Here is a 15,608-nt window from a genome sequence, read left to right on the forward strand (position 1 = left end):
ACATGTCATGTCAGTGTGAGTGGAATCAGTCGAAGTACCGGTCTGGTTTGTGGAGGCTTTAGGAGAAGTCGTGTATTGATAACATAGCCAAAAATTGGATGAATCTATTTGCAGAAGGTAAGAGGGTTGGTTCTAGTTCAACTATAGTATGTATAGCTTCCCTATCACCCTCTCATCTTCCCATCAGTCCCATTACTACACTGCTGAACTCTTACGATCCTTTGAGGATACTCATGAGCACCCACGCTCAGGGCGACTCGGGCTTCCTACCCCAGACGACCTTCTGTCTGTAATACCCATGATACTTGCTCGAGCGCACTTCGCGCCTGAGGTTTGCGATATAAACCAAGATCTCCTCCCTACTCCAGCCCAGCGTATTTGCCATAAACAGCACATAGCCCTCCGAATCCTGCTCCAGCACAAGCTGTGCATACTGACCCATCTCCTTCCTCTTCTCGTCCTTGGGCCAGCTCCCAATCGGCATCTGCAGCACTGTTAACCCTGCCTTACCCGTAACATATCACGCACCCACAAAAAAAGAAACCGGCCTACCTTCATATCATGCTCCTGTATATCCACAAACCCAGCAGCCTCCATAGCCCTCCGCTGCAGCCCGTCCTGGATGACGGTGAACGACCGCCCGCACTTGCGCCCGCCCTCGACAAAGAACTTGCCCCACTGGCCCATGGCCGTCCGGTCGGTGACGGAGCCGTCGTCGCTCTCCATCAGGGCCGACATCTCGAAGCTCTCGAGCCAGGCGCCGGGGCGGAGGCAGGCGGAGGCGCTCCTGAAGAGGGCGTTCCAGTCGTCGATGCTGCCCAGGAGCCAGCGCATGTGGACGTAGTCGAAGTGGTTGGGTGGGAAGGTCCAGCTCTGGGTGCAGTCTTCGATTTCACTGGGGAGGAGAGAAGTGGGTTTTGAGTGCTGATGGCGCTTTGGGGAAATGGAGATATGGGGCTTACAATTTCACGTTTGGAGGGACCCAGGGGGACTGAATCGGTGAGATGTCGGTGCCGATGACCTCAGCCTGGGTGAATTCATCTGCAAAGTCACTGGTGATGTGTAAGTGGTTGCCTGCTCAGTGCCAGAATGGTTCGTACATAGCCCAGATCCCTATGCAAGGTTAACTCTATAAAATTCGGCTTTATCAGTGCTTCTCGAACCTGTGCCGGTCCCTACGTCGAGCGCAGTCTAATATCAGTGATTAGCAACCCATTGTGGCTCGGCTGGAAGAGATGAGAGTACCTTGATATCCTTCTTCAGAGGGGCTAGGTAGAGCTTGCCCCCGAGCGCGAGGGTCATTGCATGGTGACTACAGATATCAGCGACTCTCTTGGCGGTTAACCAGGGCTGTCTCACTTGATGTCCTGCGACTCATTTTGTTGGTCGTCGTTAGATGCCCTTGCGAGTGTTAAGCGAGGCGAGTAAGAAGCAGAAGAGGACCTCAAATACCGGTACTGTGCGTTGCCTCTCCCGCTATGGAATGTGCGGCCGTGAATGGTCCTGTACTGGATGATGGAAGAGGTGAGAGAGGCGGTTGAGCTAGCTTTGTCGTCGCCAAGTGCCGAGTCGTTGTCGTCATCGTCCTCCTAGTAGATATCAATGACTAAACTAGGTGCCTAAATAAGTGCTTCAGACGGGGTCAAGTGTTTACCTGTTCAGCCCAATGATGCGGCGGAAGAATGCCAGTAGTCGCCTTGTCCTTGGGAGGGACTCGTTCCCCGGGTTTCGAAGCGGCTTCGTTGTGCGACATTGTAGCTAATTTTTAAAGCAATGATGAGGAGGCAAGCTAGGGGCGGGAAGCGGTTCGCCCCGACGAGTACCTATTTATGGGCGGGCAGCGTCCGGCCACCAGCATGCCAGATCCGCGGATCAGGCCCCGAAGCGGCATAACCGCATGCAGTGTCCAAGCGGATGCAAGCCTACCGTTTAGGGGATGCAGCTATCACAGGCTGACGGCTCACTACGACTCCATTGCCTTGCAGAACTAGTGCCGGTATTGCAGCGCAAAAGTACGGGTCTGTACAGCGCGATGCCGGTTTGGAGCGTGACTGTTACAAGAGATGCGAGGAGGACGACCGTTTTGTCCAACCATCTTGCATTTCTCACTGACCCCTCTTGGGACCTGGCCCCTTCTTGCTTGGCACTCCAATGCCGAAAAAGTTGCAGGAAGCCTGAAGCCCCATGACTCTCGCTCGAAAATGCGATTGCCCAACCAGAGGATGTGAAGGTTGGTAGTCGTCAGAAGAACTCCCCGCTCGAACCTCAGGATATCCCCTTACATATAGTATATGTTGGCAGGATGGCAGGGACTTCAGGTAGCCTCTGGACTACGGGTATAGATTATATTGCCGCTGAAATGGCCCCATGGTCCGGAGATGCAGGTGCATAACCACCTAAGAGTTTATGAAACGGTGTTTCATGCAAAGGTCCCCAGTTGTGTTCTTCAACTGGCTAAGGCAGGCGAATATATATTAGTGTCTCCGCGACTATTTTCTTCTTCCAATGGCCAATCTTTGACCTGAATTCCTTATTTCCTCAAGCGTAATACTGCGGGATAAGGTGTTCTACCTAGTTCTAGCTTCTAGTCCAATCTTCGAGTTACTAGTTGCTCCGCTCCCATAGAGCCACTCGTGAAGCTGTAATTCACATGCCATAAGCCCAGGGTTGTTTTACTTTCGAACACGATGCCGAATTGAAACGTCGATATTTAGATCTAGTAAGTAGCGACATGCCATAACTCTGAAGAATACTCGAGGTTACGTTTGCTCCTTGTCGTGTTAATAGGCCAGAGGATCCAAAGCAGGTAGGAGAAAGTTCCAACAACCTTGGCCAAAGCGTCGTGCTATTGATGCCAGTTATTGTAGAACCGATTTGTTCCGGTTTTTGACGGGAGAATGTTAGAATACACAGATACAAGGTAGACTACTTAAAACTCTATAAAACCTTCAGAACTGCGTTATAGGAACTCAATGCAGAGCACGATTATATCTTTGGTTTGAAGAGAGGCGCAGTAATCAATATCGTATTGGGAATTTGAAACGTTTATTGGAGCAAAGGATTATTATCTCTTTCCCGTATCAGGCGGCCAAGCTTTAACGCCTACTACATAGGTAGGAGCGAATAGTTCTTAATCTTATCGTTGTTGAAGAATACCGCCCTAACGCCTGGTAGATCTAGTGCTGGCAATGACGTGGGAGTTGACCAGGTTCCAAATTGTGACATCGCCCCACACATGTCGAGAAAAAAATCCCTCTACTACGAGATATGCATACGGCGTTGGATCTCTCCTTCAGAGAAGTACGTGGAGGATTGCGCATCCTGTGGAACCCTACCCCTGACTCGCACTCGCACTTGTAGCGCGGCTCAACAACCTCTTTTCACCTCATTGTGCTCACACCCTCACATCACTCTAGTTTCGTTTCAAACAAACAGATACCGCTAGTTCCCACTTATAGATCATCAAATCTCCACCTCGATTCTGACTCGATATTGACCGAAAAAGGGGCTCAGTGGAGATTCTTCTGGGCCTAGAAGCACGTCAGACATGCCAACTACCACCGAGATGGTTATTGATCCATAAAACATGTCTATCCAGTGGGGATCTATAGAGGGCCAACGAGATCGACCGTCACATAGACCAAACTTGTCGGTCTAGACTCGGTCATGTCAAGCCTGCGAAAATATGTGTAGCCCAGCAACCAAGATATCATATAAATCCCGACCCTTACCCCAACCACAAACCTCTTCCAGAGTTTCTCCTCCTCCTCCACCTCCATCATCCCCGTCTTAGCAACCCAAAGTCGGATTACATTCATTCATCAATCACTCCACCACATTTACTTTTGCCCCAAAGCCCAACCCAACCCACCCGCCACAATGAAAGCAACAGCCGCCATCCTCACCCTCCTCGCCGCCGCAGGCCCCCTAGCCAGCGGCCGCTACATCTTGAACCGCGACAACCACCACCACCATGACTCCACGCCGACGACCATCCCCACCGGGACAGCCGTCCCCTGGCCGACGGGGCTGCGCCCGACCGGGACCGGGAACGGGGCTTTGCGGCCGACCGCTGGCCCGGGCGACGGTGACGGCGGCGGTGGTGGGGCCTGGGTGGGGTGGCAGCAGGTGCGCACCCGTGTGTCCGAGCCTGTCTACGGGAGGCCTGGTGCCCCCGTTGCTGGGGCTTGAGGGTTGAGCCCTGTCTGGATGATATACCGTTGATCGGATGGGACTGGTGCGGAATTTTTTTGACGGAGTTTGGGATAGATTTCAGGGGTCGGATTCGGGGAAAATTAGATGGGGAATGGGAGGGTCGCAGGTTGGCTTTGCCTTTTACATCTTCGTTTGGGAGTTGCACAATACCTTCCCTTCGGTGTAGACATCACAATGCCTGGCCGTGGAAAATCTTGCATGGGTTGTGGTTCAAAATTGGCATATACAGGGGGGTGGGTAACTCGACTTCCAAAGTTGATGCTGGCACGTCTCAGGAGACGGATCCCTCCGGGCTGCTAGAGGCATTGCTCCTGCAAACAGCAGGGCATCCACCCCTGAGCCCGGATCAATCTAGTTATTGTATAGAAGCCTTCCTCGTACAGGCAGGACACCCTCCCCGTATGCGATCCCTAAGCAACCTCGCCCTCGTGACCTTGGGCCCGACGTGATACCCCCTCGCCGGCGCATCCCCGGCCACCCCGCCCGCGAGGAGGTCCGCGTCGACCGGCTCGCCCGGGTGGAGCTTCTCCATCAGGTGCGCGAGGTGGAACACGTGGCCGCACATGAAGCCCACGAGCGTCTCGGCCTCCCACTCCGTGAACGGCCCGAGGCACTGCGCGCAGTGGCCGGGCTGCCACTTCCTCGGCGCCGCTGCCGGCTTGGGCTTGTGGGATTCCCGGCCGTCCGCCTCACCGTCTGCGGTGCCGGGGCCTGCCTCGCTGGTCTCGGCCTCATCAACCCCTTGCTTATCACCCTTGCCCTTCGGCTCCTTCGCCCCATCGGCGTGAAGCTCCTGCTCCTCGATGGCGAGCTCGAACTTGATCCCCTTGCGCTGCCCGTCGCGCAGCAGGTTCTGCGCGGCGGCGACCTCGCTGCGCAGGACGCGCGCGACGCCCGAGCTGATGCTGTACTGGATCTCGTGCTCCTTCATGATGTGCTTGAGGCCCTCGCGCAGTCCCGCCACCTCGAGGCCTTCGGGAATGCGGCGCACCAGCGTGATGGGGTCGATGGCCGTGCCGACCTCCTCGAGAAGCCCGCGGATGAAGCGCGGCTTATCCATGCTGTAGTCGAGCAGGTCCTCCCACAGGTCCGGGTCGCCCTGCTCCTTGGCGAACGCGATCGCCTGCGACACGTCGCCGAGCCGGTCGATTATGAGGTACAGCGCCCGCTTCATCTGGCCCGTCTTGGAGTACAGGTACACCAGCTCGGGGATGTAGTTCAGGGACTCGCATTCTTGGGTGGCCTGGTGAGAAGGTTAGCAGGCAGCAAGTCGGCGAGAGCAGAGAAAACGTACCTTCTCGAATGCGTAGGCCGTCGAGGACTTCAAAAAGTCCATTAGCAACGACCGATCATACACGGCAAACAGATGGATCGCCAAGTCGGCAAAGTCGTCGACCAGGGACTTGCTGTCGGAGACGAGCCGCTCGCGGAACTGGCCGCTGTGCTCCATGATGCCCTCGCCCCTCCACAGGCCGCGGAGGTAGAAGAAGATGTAGAGTTTCAGCGACTTCTCCTGCAGTTGAGAGACCACCACCGCCGGCTTGACTAGCCCGTGCTGGGCTTCGTCTACCAGCAGAGTGACGGCCTCCTGGGTGGCTTGTTCGAGCTCGGCCCTGCTCATCTTGCCGACCCGATCCTGCGGCACGCGCAGGGCAAAGAAGCCCGGGATGTCGTCGGCGGCGGCATCGGCGAGGTGCGACTGCTTGATCAGGCGCATGGCCGAGTCGGCGTCCTGGAGCTTGATGTAGCATTTGAGAGCCTCCCTGTTTCGGCCGTTCGCCTCGTGAAGTCTCGCGAGGCTCTCCATCACGATGCGCCAGTCTCTCCCAATCTCTCCGTCGTCGACGCTATCTTCCCGCACATCGCGGTACTTGAGCTGGTCCTCCAGGGCGGTCGAGATGGTGTTGAGGTCGAACAACTCGGTGGACCATCGCTCTAGCAGGTCCCGGAAGCGCGGCTTGTCCGTCTGGATGTAATGCCCCAGAACGACCTCATATATGGTCCCAGGTATCGGCGGGTGCAGCGGCTGTGTCGGCATGTAGTTCGCAATCTCGTCGAACCTGTTCGCCCCGGCAAAGGTCCAGACCCATTTTTCCCACCTGTCGGGCGACCCCAGGACCTTGCCGCAGATCTGGCCGGCGCGGGTCCAGTCGCCGGCCTCGATGAGTTCTTGGACCCACAGCTCGCCAACCCGTCTCTTCTCCTTCTCTGCCGACGAGTAGAAGTTACGCGTCTCATCAACGACCGACGCTGTCTCCTCGTAGAAGTCATCGGAGCCTTGGCTTCTCTCCGGAGTCCCTTGGGCGAGCTCGGGCAGCTTCTCCGCGGCGCTCAAGATCTCGGGATGTTGGTCGACCAGCTCCCACGCTTGCTGGTATTGTTCGCGCTCCAGTAACCAGACGTAATGGTCAGCCAGATCTCTTTTGGTGGCGAGTATGCAATCGTAGGGACTGTGAATGAAGATCTTGATGCCGGGTTTGAGGAGATTCGGATGGACAGAGTTCTTTCCAGATCGTTGGGAAGCCAGCATGCTCCCAGCGGTACTGGCGACCCTCGAACTTGACCCCCCGTCGTTGCTGTCTCTACTCTTGATGCTCGCACCCGAGTTGAAGAGAGACTTGGGGTTGATGGCAACATTCCACATGTCCGTGCCGAAACCAGCAAGCGTCTCCAGTGCCCCACGCGTTGTCACAACCGACGAGGCAACGTTTTGAGCAGGCAGGACCCCGAGATGGTAATCTCCCGCGCTGAGGCGCTCAAAACGGCTAACGGTAAGGCTTTCCATGGCTGTCTCGGTCTCTGACGTCAAGTCGATGAGCCGTAGTTCAGGCCGCAGGTTGTTCTGTGACCGCCGTATGCCGCCCGCGGGCTCACTTCCCGCTGAAGCAGTAGATGAGGTGTGCTTGTGCCCACGCGGCCTTCTCTCTTCCTCCTCCTCCTCCTCCTCCTCCTCCTCCTCCTCCTCCTCGGGCAAACAGTAAGCAAGGACTAACAAAAGATTCTGGGTATATAACGAGATGCCGGATATGATGCAATCCATGCGGAGTCTGGACTTGTGGTCAGTTGGGTGACATTAAAGGAGCAAGACGGCACATACTTTCGAATTACTTGAGCACTGGCGCGGGACCTTTCGCCCACGTTCGTCCCAACCCCAATGCCGCCCGGCTTGACATTGACTAACCAAAGGATCCCTCCCCACCCAATCAGGAGTCTCTCGTTCCTCCTGCTGCCTTGAACGTGCTGCTGCCTGAGTCTCAGAGCAGCCGGGGAGCTTGCTGGAGGATCCGTCGGCTCGTCACGGTCCTCAGACTCGACGGCAGTCTCGTCGATCCACTCGAGTCTCGCCTTCCAGACGCTAGCCATGGTGTCCCATTCTGCCGTCTGTGGCCGATCAACGTGGCCGTACTCGATTCTTGTCCACGAGTCCTCAGCCTCAAAGCTCTCGAGGTGGAGCCCCGTTCTCCATATCCAGACTCCATGCTCGTTGGCGAAAGCAACGTATTTTCCGGACAGCGACCACTTGATGGTGGATACAGTCCCCTCGCCAGAGTGAAGCACGGTGTCCTTCCCCGTGTTCGAACCCAGCCCGACGCTGCCAAGCCAACCAGCGGCGGCCGCGGCGGTCCCGGTCGTTGTGGACGTACTCCGTCCCGGCGGCGCAGCAGTGGTCAACACCAATTGCCCGGCCAGGCCACCAGAGAGGTAGGACCTGTCATTTTTATAGTCCGGCGAGAGAGCCACAGCCTGGACTGGTCTTGCAAAATTCCGAAGCGAGACATCCTTTATGTCTATTAGGGATTGCACGCATACGTTGCCATCCATCGACGATGTCGCCACATATATGTTGTTTGACGGGATATTTGGAACTGCGGGCGGTCCTTTCGGCTTCCTACTTGCTGCCACTGGCGACGGTTGAGCTTCGGATCCCCGAGTTGCGGGTCGAAGAGGGCTATTCGTCGCCTGCGACACCACTCGGGCGGCGGCATCAGGCTTGAGCTTAGGGAGCGGCGGGGGGTAGGGGGATATCGAGACTGAGGTAACCGAGGCAGAGTGCGCGTGATAGACTCTCAAGGATTGGAATAGCGGGAGTTGTAGGACATTCTAGTTGGAGTTAGCAGAAGAATACTGAGATGGGGCTTCACAAGGCTTACGATATTCCCATTATGGGTTCCGATGATCTGCGACTTCATCAGCAATTGGGCACCCCACACGTGGAAGCAACGTGGTTTACCATCTTGTCGCCTGCAACCAAGAAAGAGCTCGTCGCATCGCCATTCCGGTAGACAGCACTTAGGTTCTGGGTCAGTCTGGCGTACTTGAGCTGCGGCTCTTCCTCTTCGTCGTCTTCATCATCGTCGTCTCCCTCGTCCTCCTCGCCTTCATCCATATCTCCATCCCCATCTCCATCCCCATCTCCTTCTTCCTCATCCTCCTCTTCCTCTTCGGCGCTCTCCCCTGCCTCCTCATTCGATTCTCCAGCGTCACCATGCCCTTCTTGGGATCGACTCTCAGTATCGAGCTCTGTTCGTGTAGGGCCAGAGGCAGACGCATCCGCAGCTGGCGTTGTTGGCGTCGATTCCAGACTTTCGTCGCTGTCGCCAGCTTCCGGCGACACTGTTGTCATCTTGATGAGAATGTCCACATAGGGGACATGTTGCCGCGACTAACAGGGGAATCTTCAGGGATAGTTTGCAACCTTGTCGTGTGATGAAGCTACGTCAGAGCTTTGGCCGCCGTGGCCCTAGCGCATTGACGCTACGCATAGATCCTACCGAAGCCTTGCAGGGGTAGGTTGCTTAGCTTCCACCAATGAGAGCCTGCCCCGCCATTTTCTTGGGGAAAGTACGTACAGCCTTGTGATCAACGCGTCCACACGCGCAACCCCTGGAGTAAATTTCGACAGTAGCTTTCGCAGCTTAGACATTGCCACAACCATTACTCTGCTCCTCCTCATGCCGAAACTCCTGGCTAAGATCTCTTATGGATCACATAGCCATTGATGGCTTCGGTGACTTCCCTTGGGGTTCACCAGCCCACTGGCCTGGCCTATGCAATTGAGGAGCAGATCCTCCCATCCGATCCATCGCCGTCCTCTTATACCTGGGAAATCGACGTTGGTGTTGGTGTCGATGTTGACGGTCGGAACGAAGAAGTCTATGAGGACGAGCTATTGACAACCAAAACATGCGTCATCTGGTCCCGAGGCGGGGTCTTTCGCAAGGCCTTCAAGTTCGATCTCGAGAAAGAGCCCATCACTCAGGCGCTGCTGACATACTTCCCAACCTCGGACGAGAACCCGATTAATAGCCCCAATACTCGCGATGCCTCCCACGATAGGAAGAGTGGGATGGATGGGAAGAACACAGAGGTCCCCAGTGACCGCCACCTGCTCTCCAGGGCATTGGTAGTGTTCCTGAAGACCCAAGCCCACATCTATTTCCTCTCGGGAACCAACCATATCGTGCACATGCCATTTGAGGTTGAGGCTGCCTGTGCTGCCCCCTGTGGTGTTCTCATACAGCGCAAGTCGAAAACGGACAACATGTCGGCCGTCTCCCTCAAGTTCCCCCGAGTTCCTCCCAATTCCTTTGTCTCGTCACAGCCCTCGCTGTTCTCCCAGCCTGGCTCCCAGATCGGGACATTTTCGACGGAAGGGCTGGGCAAGCCCAGGACCTTGCCGCTGAGGCTGACTTCCACTCTCGAGAATATGTGGCAGGCACCACTTGAGTCGACTGATTCCCACTGGCCGCGAATAGTGTGCTTGACGGATCCGCTACTGGAGCTTGGATTGGTCGTTACACAGCCTGACAAACTGAACGTCGCTGGCCGGCGGAAAAGCTCTGCGAGGTCGCCATTCCTCGACCCGGCCGAGGAAATACTCCATATTGAATCCATCAAGCTGCCTCCACGAAGCAAGAAGGGGGAGGAAGATGGTCTAATACTGGCCGTGACTGTCAACCGAGAGACGAGCATGTACAGTGTCTGGAGAATGGCCTATCTTCCTAGAGAAGACATCTTCACTGCGAGGCAGAAGGATGCCAAGCGTCGGGCTGCTCGGCGACGGAGCTCAATGCCCCCTGGACTCGCCAGCGGTGCCCCCACGCAGCCGAGTTTCAGGGAGAGCTTTGGGGCGCCTCTGCCCGGGAAGAGGCAGAGGAAGAATGACAAGGCAGACAAGCCCTTGGACACGGCTCTAAGCTCGTTGGACCCCGAGAAGGGAGGCGAGGTCACTCGTCGGCAATCCCGTAGGGTCAGCTCCCTTCTTGCGAGAGCCGATTTATCCGCCTCCCAGGACAGGTCAACTTTCGTCGATCAGCCGGCGATATCGGCCCACGGGCGAAGAGTCGACTCTCAAAGTAGCCAACGTGGTCGTCCCAGTGGCGGCTACGGAGGAAACTTTGGTGGCGCCTTCAACCACAGCCTTAACAGCCTAGCCGAGGCCCCCGTGGACACGCTGTTGGGCGAGCTCCGCGCAGGAGGGGATTTTGAGGGCTTTCACAGCATGGACTTGGATGATCATGACTTTGATGGCCTCGCCCACGAGATTCTCCTGACCAAAATACACAGTGTTGCCATGGACAACACGAATGTCAGGTACTCGATGTCCAATAAGCCTGCCAGAGAGCAGTGCAAGGTCTTTGTCATGCTCGGAGGCCCATGTGCGACAGACGAGCAGGGAAGAAGTCAGCTTCTCGTCGGGATCCAAGACCCTCTAGACAAGAGACTCCAGCTGCTCACCTTTACCGTCGAGACCAGTAAACAAGGCGATCCCCCGGCCCGCCCTAGCACTCGAAAAGCGAAACCCGATCGCCTTGCTGTCAGTTGGGGTGAGCTGAGGAGGGCACAGAGCGTGGTTGATTCCTGCAAGATTGTTGACGGTAATGGGTCGATGATACTCATCCTATCGGAAGACAAGAGCGGCCAGCGGGAACTCAGCCTCCAAGCACCTTGGAGCCCCCTGACGACAATAGTACTGCCGCTACTGTTCAACGACAACATTGACAGCCTCGATTACTCTGGCAGACACGTCAACAAGGAAGCTAAGAGTCGAAGGTCGATTGGGGTCGGAATTCCCGGCGCTCAGATCAAGGCGCTCTTGCATCCCAAGACCGGCGGTGTTGTCGATGTCCTTGACCGAGAGGAGAGGTCCCATAGGATCAGGATCCAGCTCCGGCCAAGGTCTTTGCAGGCCAAGATGGTACTGGATGTCTGCCGGAGCATACTGCCAGCCGCATTTGGAGAGAAGATGGTCGCCGGCTGGTGGCATGTCATGCAGTGGCGGAAAGGGGCCGAGCCCGCCGCCACCTCTTTGGAGTGGTCATCTATCGTGATCTTGCTATTTGCGAGTTTCCTGTCACTTGGGGATCCCCAGAAATTAGTCCCGGTCGCCAACCCGGTGCCCGATACCACTCATACGACCCCGTCCAGCAACTGGGCAGCCATGCAGGCCCATGAGACTCCAAACTCGGCAGCAAGCCCGGTGTGGGTGCGCACCAAGGGTTGGCAATGGGCGCTCGACGAAGGTCTGCTTGAGCCGAGAGTCGCCCCGGGCGACCCGAGCGTCAGCGGTAATGATTTCATCTCGGTCCACGTCAAGCTTGCGCAGCAATTCCTCGCTTCCCCTCCCGGCCAGTCGGCCCTAGGGCTTCAAGGAACCCTTGCCACGGCGGCTGGCAGGTCTCCAGGGGAGCAGAGAAGTGCAGCCTGGAGCATTATGCTGGCACTCCACCTCCATCTTGAAGAGCAGAAGCTTAATATCATGTCCTCGGAAGACTTGTCTCCCGGCCAGCCCGACTTGCGGACCATTCTTTCTCAGATTGCCCGGTGGCTGGGGTGGAGGGAGTATGCGGCGCTGTATGATCTCGGCCTCCAGGCAGAGCTACCTCCCACCCAGTTCGGTAAGATATCAGCGTCAGCGTCTATCCCTACTATTCATGCTGATTCACTCTGTAGACCTCGGCCTCAGCCCTCCTCTCCCGGAGCCACCTGTCAAGTATTGTATTTACAACTGGATTCAGGCTCAGCTCACCACGGAACAAGGCAGCGACTTCATGACCTTAGCAGAGGTGTATGAGGCAGCAACGGGTATCACGACTGAAAACAATCCACGGTCGCATGTGTGGGACTCTATTACTCCACGGACGCTCATGTTTGCGAAGCTGTTCAAGAGTCTTACTCCGGCAAGCACCCACCGCGAAATCGTGGAAGCCATATACGAGTGCGGCTTCACGCCTCGCATCCTCGAGTCGCTTCCCGAGGCTGTCCTCACCCCGCTGCAAGATGCCGTGTTCATGTGCCAGCCGAATCCGCCTTCGACGTGGCCGGAACATCTCCTGAAGCTTGTCAACCGAACCGATATAAGCTCAATTCTTGAGCCCAGCAATCGTGTGAAGACGGTGAACGTTCTTGTAAGTCATCGCAGGCATCTCCACCTTACCATGTTTTCTTTTTTTTTCTTTTTTTTTAGTTCTCCCTGACAAGAGGACAGACCCCGACGCACCAGGCCACGTGGGATTTCCGCGTACTGTGCCAGACCGTGGACGATTATACCAGCACGGGATTTGATGAGAGCGGAGGAACAGCACGGCAGGCTGTCATCCTGGCGCTGTTCAAGGATGACCGGAGACTCAGCGAGGCACAGAACCTATTGGGAACTCACAAGTCACGTATTGTGCGGTTAAATGCACAGCCGGGCTGGTCAGAGTCCGAGTATTTGGAGAAGCAGAAGGAGCTGGCAGTAACAATGGCTACGAGCACGCTTGCAATCCCGCCTGGCCGTGGCTTGCTATACTACGGCCTCAAGTTCCCACTGCTGACGCAGAAGTTCCACATTGGAGGGTTCAACTTGACATGCATTGTCAAGCCGACGAATGTGACGGTCGGCGTCGACAAGTCGCTCTGCACCGAGGAGAAGATCAACTGGGCCTTCTTCCACCAGGGAGTCGCGGGCGGGCTGGCCATCTCCCCACATGCCAAGGGCATCGATACGTCGTGGATTCTGTACAACAAGCCTGGACAGGATCTAAGTCACCGGCATGCGGGCTTTCTTCTCGCCCTGGGCTTGAACGGCCATCTGAAGTCTGTTGCTAAGTGGGTTGCTTTCAAGTATCTCACACCGAAGCACACCATGACCTCCATCGGGCTGCTTTTGGGCTTGGCAGCCTCGTATATCGGCACCATGGACTCGTTGATCACGCGCCTGCTTTCTGTCCACGTCACCCGAATGCTCCCCAGGGGCGCCGCGGAGCTCAACCTCTCCAAGCATACCCAGACAACGGGCATCATGGGGATCGGTCTGGTCTACTGCAACAGTCAGCACCGGCGCATGAGCGAGATTATGATGTCGGAAATCGATCATGTCGATGACGAGGAGGAGGAGGACCCCCTGCGCGACGAGGGCTACAGGCTGGCTTCCGGCTTCGCCCTGGGCTTCATCAACCTCGGCAAGGGAACAGACCTAAAGGGCCTACACGACATGCGGCTAACCGAGAAGCTACTCACCATCGCCACCTCGACTAAGAAGGTCGAGCTCGTCCACGTCCTCGATAGATCCGCGGCGGGGGCAGTGGTGGCGATTGCCCTGATCTTCATGAAGTCAGAAGACCACATCGTTGCCCGCAAGGTCGACGTGCCGGATTCGATACAGCAGTTCGACTACGTCCGGCCGGACATCCTCCTGCTGAGGACGGTGGCAAAGAACCTAGTCTTGTGGAGCATGATCGAGCCCGAGTTTGGATGGATCAGAGATAATCTCCCGCGCGAGTACCGTTGGCGCCATCGTCTCAAGAACGTGGCTAAGCTCGAGAGCAAGGACTTGGCTTTCTTCTCCATCCTTGCCGGCCTCTGCTTTGCCATCGCCCTCCGCTTTGCCGGATCGGCCAACATCAAAGTCCGGGACCTGCTAGTCCACTACCTCGACGAGTTCATGCGACTAGCTCGGCTGCCATCCAGCAATTTCGACGTCGAGATGGCGAGGAGCAACGTGCGCATGTGTATGGACCTGCTGGCGCTCTCCTGCGCCACCGTGATGGCAGGGACGGGCGACCTGGTCGTCCTCCGGAGGCTTCGGGCTCTGCACGGCCGCGACGATGCGACCACTACGTACGGCAGCCATTTCGCGGCCCACATAGCCATCGGGGCCCTCTTTCTCGGCTGTGGCACCATGACCTTTGGGACGAGCAACCTGGCCATCGCGTCGCTCCTCGTCGCCTTCTATCCCATCTTCCCCGCAAGCATCCAGGACAACCGCTCGCACCTGCAGGCGTTCCGGCACTTCTGGGTGCTCGCCACCGACCCGCGCTGCCTCGTCACCAAGGACTTCGCCACCGGCGAGCCCATCAGCGTGCCCATCCTAATCCGCCTCAAGCCCGACTCCCCGTCGGCGACGTCCACCATGGCCGGAGCAAAGGCGGACATCAGCAGCAGCAGCAGCAGCAGCGTGCTCCGCCGGCAGACCCCCTGCCTCCTCCCGCCGCTCGAGGACGTGGCATCGGTGCGCACCGACGCCTCGGCGCAGGGCTACTGGGACCTGGACATGGACTTTGCGCGTAGGCCCGGGCTCGTCGACGCGTTCCGCACGAACCAGTCGCTGCTCCTCCGCCGCAGGCCCGCGCACGATAGCCCCTTCCAGGCGACGCTGCGGGCCCTCGGCCGCCCCATCTCCGCTGACGCCGAGGGAGGAGGCGGCCGCGGCCGCCATGATGACCCGCTCGAGTGGGTGTTCCGGCTGCCGGCGCTGGCGGGCCTGGCGCATGCCGAGAGGGCGCTTGTACTGGATCGGCTGTCGGGCGGGGGTGGTGTCGGGGAGGGGGACGCGGCGTCGACGGCTGTGGACGCGAGGCTTGTACTTGAGGATGGGTTGGGGGGTTGGTCCAGGGATAGGTTGCTCGGGCTTAGGTTGCTGTTTGAGTGGGCTGATACGCGGGCCTTGCGGCTGAGAGGGGGGACTGAAGGTGGGGCGGTCAAGGGGGGAAGTCGAAAGGGGAAGGGGAAGAAGAGGGTTGAGGTTGGGGTTGAGGAGGGCGAGGAGACGAGGGGAGTCGGAGCCGAGATGGAGGTTGCTTCTGTGGGGGAGAGTAGGTGGTGGATGCGGGATAGCGTTATCGAGATGCTGAAGGGGAGGGCGTGGCTTGCCGGGAGGGATGAGTAGTAGTAGGCTGGTAACACGGGTCCACTGGCGTTTGCATCTGTACATGGCGTATGGGAAAATAACGGCGGGCGGCGGAACAGCATAGCGACGATTATGGCATTTCTATGTAACGGAGTAGGTGGATGGGCTAGAGAAAAGGTCACCGGGAAGGTGCACATACTTAGTTACCTACGTCGAGTTTTGGCGGTCTTTTGGGGAATTTGTTCCGTACTGCCAGTTAATTTTCATGCTAGGAATCAGGAGC

General features: G+C 57.2%; 4 protein-coding genes across 4 annotated transcripts; 2 read left to right on the plus strand and 2 right to left on the minus strand.

The window, feature by feature from the left end:
• Positions 1-69: 69 nt before the first annotated feature.
• On the minus strand, positions 70-1,782 carry QBC33DRAFT_538125 (S-adenosyl-L-methionine-dependent methyltransferase). The gene is made up of 9 exons (XM_060427855.1): positions 1,655-1,782; positions 1,453-1,589; positions 1,360-1,401; positions 1,246-1,312; positions 1,164-1,191; positions 1,101-1,113; positions 963-1,052; positions 553-895; positions 70-484 (listed from the first exon to the last, which is right to left on the minus strand). Exons 1-9 carry the CDS (start codon positions 1,751-1,753, stop codon positions 248-250), a joined length of 1,056 nt encoding a protein of 351 aa, XP_060283584.1. The 5' UTR covers positions 1,754-1,782; the 3' UTR covers positions 70-247.
• Positions 1,783-3,879: 2,097 nt separating this feature from the next.
• QBC33DRAFT_558855 (uncharacterized protein) lies at positions 3,880-4,191 on the plus strand (the record flags this gene model as incomplete). Its single annotated transcript, XM_060429917.1, has 1 exon — positions 3,880-4,191. One exon carries the CDS (start codon positions 3,880-3,882, stop codon positions 4,189-4,191), a length of 312 nt encoding a protein of 103 aa, XP_060283585.1.
• Positions 4,192-4,380: 189 nt separating this feature from the next.
• Positions 4,381-8,553, minus strand: QBC33DRAFT_66874 (uncharacterized protein). Its single transcript, XM_060432974.1, has 4 exons — positions 8,367-8,553; positions 7,313-8,316; positions 5,510-7,262; positions 4,381-5,458 (listed from the first exon to the last, which is right to left on the minus strand). Exons 1-4 carry the CDS (start codon positions 8,403-8,405, stop codon positions 4,571-4,573), a joined length of 3,684 nt encoding a protein of 1,227 aa, XP_060283586.1. The 5' UTR covers positions 8,406-8,553; the 3' UTR covers positions 4,381-4,570.
• Positions 8,554-9,214: 661 nt separating this feature from the next.
• QBC33DRAFT_451552 (putative 20S cyclosome subunit) lies at positions 9,215-15,364 on the plus strand (the record flags this gene model as incomplete). Its single annotated transcript, XM_060424612.1, has 5 exons — positions 9,215-12,132; positions 12,182-12,623; positions 12,704-14,601; positions 14,638-14,997; positions 15,055-15,364. The coding sequence occupies 5 exons, from the start codon at positions 9,215-9,217 to the stop codon at positions 15,362-15,364; spliced, it is 5,928 nt and encodes a 1,975-aa protein (XP_060283587.1).
• Between the last annotated feature and the right edge of the window lie 244 nt (positions 15,365-15,608).

This window comes from Phialemonium atrogriseum (assembly GCF_030411735.1).
Source record: "Phialemonium atrogriseum strain 8032-3 unplaced genomic scaffold QBC33scaffold_12, whole genome shotgun sequence".
In the NCBI taxonomy this organism is placed as follows: domain Eukaryota; kingdom Fungi; phylum Ascomycota; class Sordariomycetes; order Cephalothecales; family Cephalothecaceae; genus Phialemonium; species Phialemonium atrogriseum.